The sequence below is a fragment of the Hipposideros armiger genome, unplaced genomic scaffold (assembly GCF_001890085.2).
Source record: "Hipposideros armiger isolate ML-2016 unplaced genomic scaffold, ASM189008v1 scaffold_224, whole genome shotgun sequence".
Classification (NCBI taxonomy): Eukaryota; Metazoa; Chordata; class Mammalia; order Chiroptera; family Hipposideridae; genus Hipposideros; species Hipposideros armiger.
In genome coordinates this window covers 1437327-1438832 of record NW_017731574.1, presented here as the reverse complement: position 1 = coordinate 1438832, position 1506 = coordinate 1437327, and the positions used below count along the sequence as shown (strand labels likewise).

The window sequence follows — 1506 nt, the reverse complement described above, 5'->3', positions numbered from 1 at the left end:
GAGCAGCGTCTTTGTTACCCAGTGTTGCAAGTATTCCACAGGCCGCCCATATGATGAGACAGGGCCCCACGGCTTCCGTGTTGCTGAGCACAGACTTGGGGGAAATGAAGATCCCAGAGCCGATGATAGTGCCCACAATGATGCAGATGCCACTGAGCAGGCCCACCTCAGATGTGGAAGAAGGAAGAGGAACGTTAATGTTACACAGGATCCAGCCCCAGCCCTCTCTCTCCCTCCCCGCTCCTCTTGGGTGTGGCCCACGCAGCCCCAGGTGAAGCCCGCCTTGTCCCAGGCACTTTCACCCTGTGCTGTTGCAGGAGTGACACCAGGGTGCTGTTCCTAGGGCTTTGCTCATACTAAAGCCCATTCATCCTCACAACAGCCTCACGGGTTGGGCATACCATTATCATACCCATTTGACAGAAGAGAAAGTGGAGGCACAGAAAGCTTCCATTCTAGTCCAGAGTTATACAGCCAGTGGGGTTGGACCTGGCTCAGGTCCCATACACCAAAACTGCCCTTACTGCCCTGGACAAAGGGGCTCAGATGGCAAAGGCTGATTTAGCAAACAATCCCCAACAAAAAAGGCTCTGGGGACCTGCCTCTCAGCTGGGCAGATCAGAATGAAGCTTCTCCCCCACAGCTAAGGGTGACCTCAGGGATTGGGGTCCTGGCCAGGGGTGTCACAGGGCAGGGTGGGGGGTGAGCAACGGAGGCCTCCAGAGACAGGAACACTTGGGGGCTGTGAACTTCCTCTGAGGGCATTTTGTAGGGTATGAGCTTCCTCTCAACAAGACCCAGCTCAGACACACACCATTGGATTCCATTTCTATGAGATTCCAGAACAGGCAAAACTAACCTGCAGGGATAGATAGAGCTGGGGGAGTGGGGGGCCCTCTGGGAAAGGGGTTGCAAGAGGGCACTTTCTGGGGTGAACATTTTTGTCACAACTCATTAAAATGAACACTGAAGATCGGTGCATGTCACTGTATGTAAATTATACTTGAATCAAGAAAGGAAAACACTTTTTGAAAGGGAGAAAATGTCTGACTCAGGGCCCTACTTATGACATCAGCCCTCAGAAACCACTAGCCTGGTTTCTGGATCCCCAGGTGAACGTGCTTGAGTGCCTCTGTCTGGGTAGAGGCTGTGCTCAGGGTTAAAGCCTAGAGAACAAGACTTGCGACCAAGAGACACACACAATGGAAGGAGGGGTCCCAGGGAGCAGTGTCAGCTTCCATCCTGGCCTCAGCTCTCAGCTTGCCTCAACCTTTAACTGTGGGGCTTGGCTCACCAATACTTCGGGATCCCCAAATTCCTTCCTCCTGCCGAGGTCTGCATTCACCCCAAGCTATCTGGGTTTAGGACTCGCCTGGGGTTAGCTCAGTCATGCTCTTTTCATGGCCAAAAGGGAGGGTTTTGCTGCCTATCATCCGACTCCTGGGGACCCAAGATCCCAGGCCAACTCACAATCAAGCCATTCCACCTCCCTTGTCAATCCCCAGA

At 53.3% G+C, this 1506-nt stretch overlaps 1 protein-coding gene across 1 annotated transcript in view; it reads right to left on the bottom strand.

Moving 5' to 3' along the window:
• SLC7A9 (solute carrier family 7 member 9) overlaps window positions 1-1506 on the bottom strand; it is a 25415-nt gene that overhangs the window by 19321 nt on the left and 4588 nt on the right. Inside the window, exon 3 of the mRNA XM_019654476.1 lies at window positions 19-166. Coding sequence (XP_019510021.1) covers window positions 19-166 — 148 coding nt within the window. The remainder of the gene's footprint in view (window positions 1-18; window positions 167-1506) is intronic.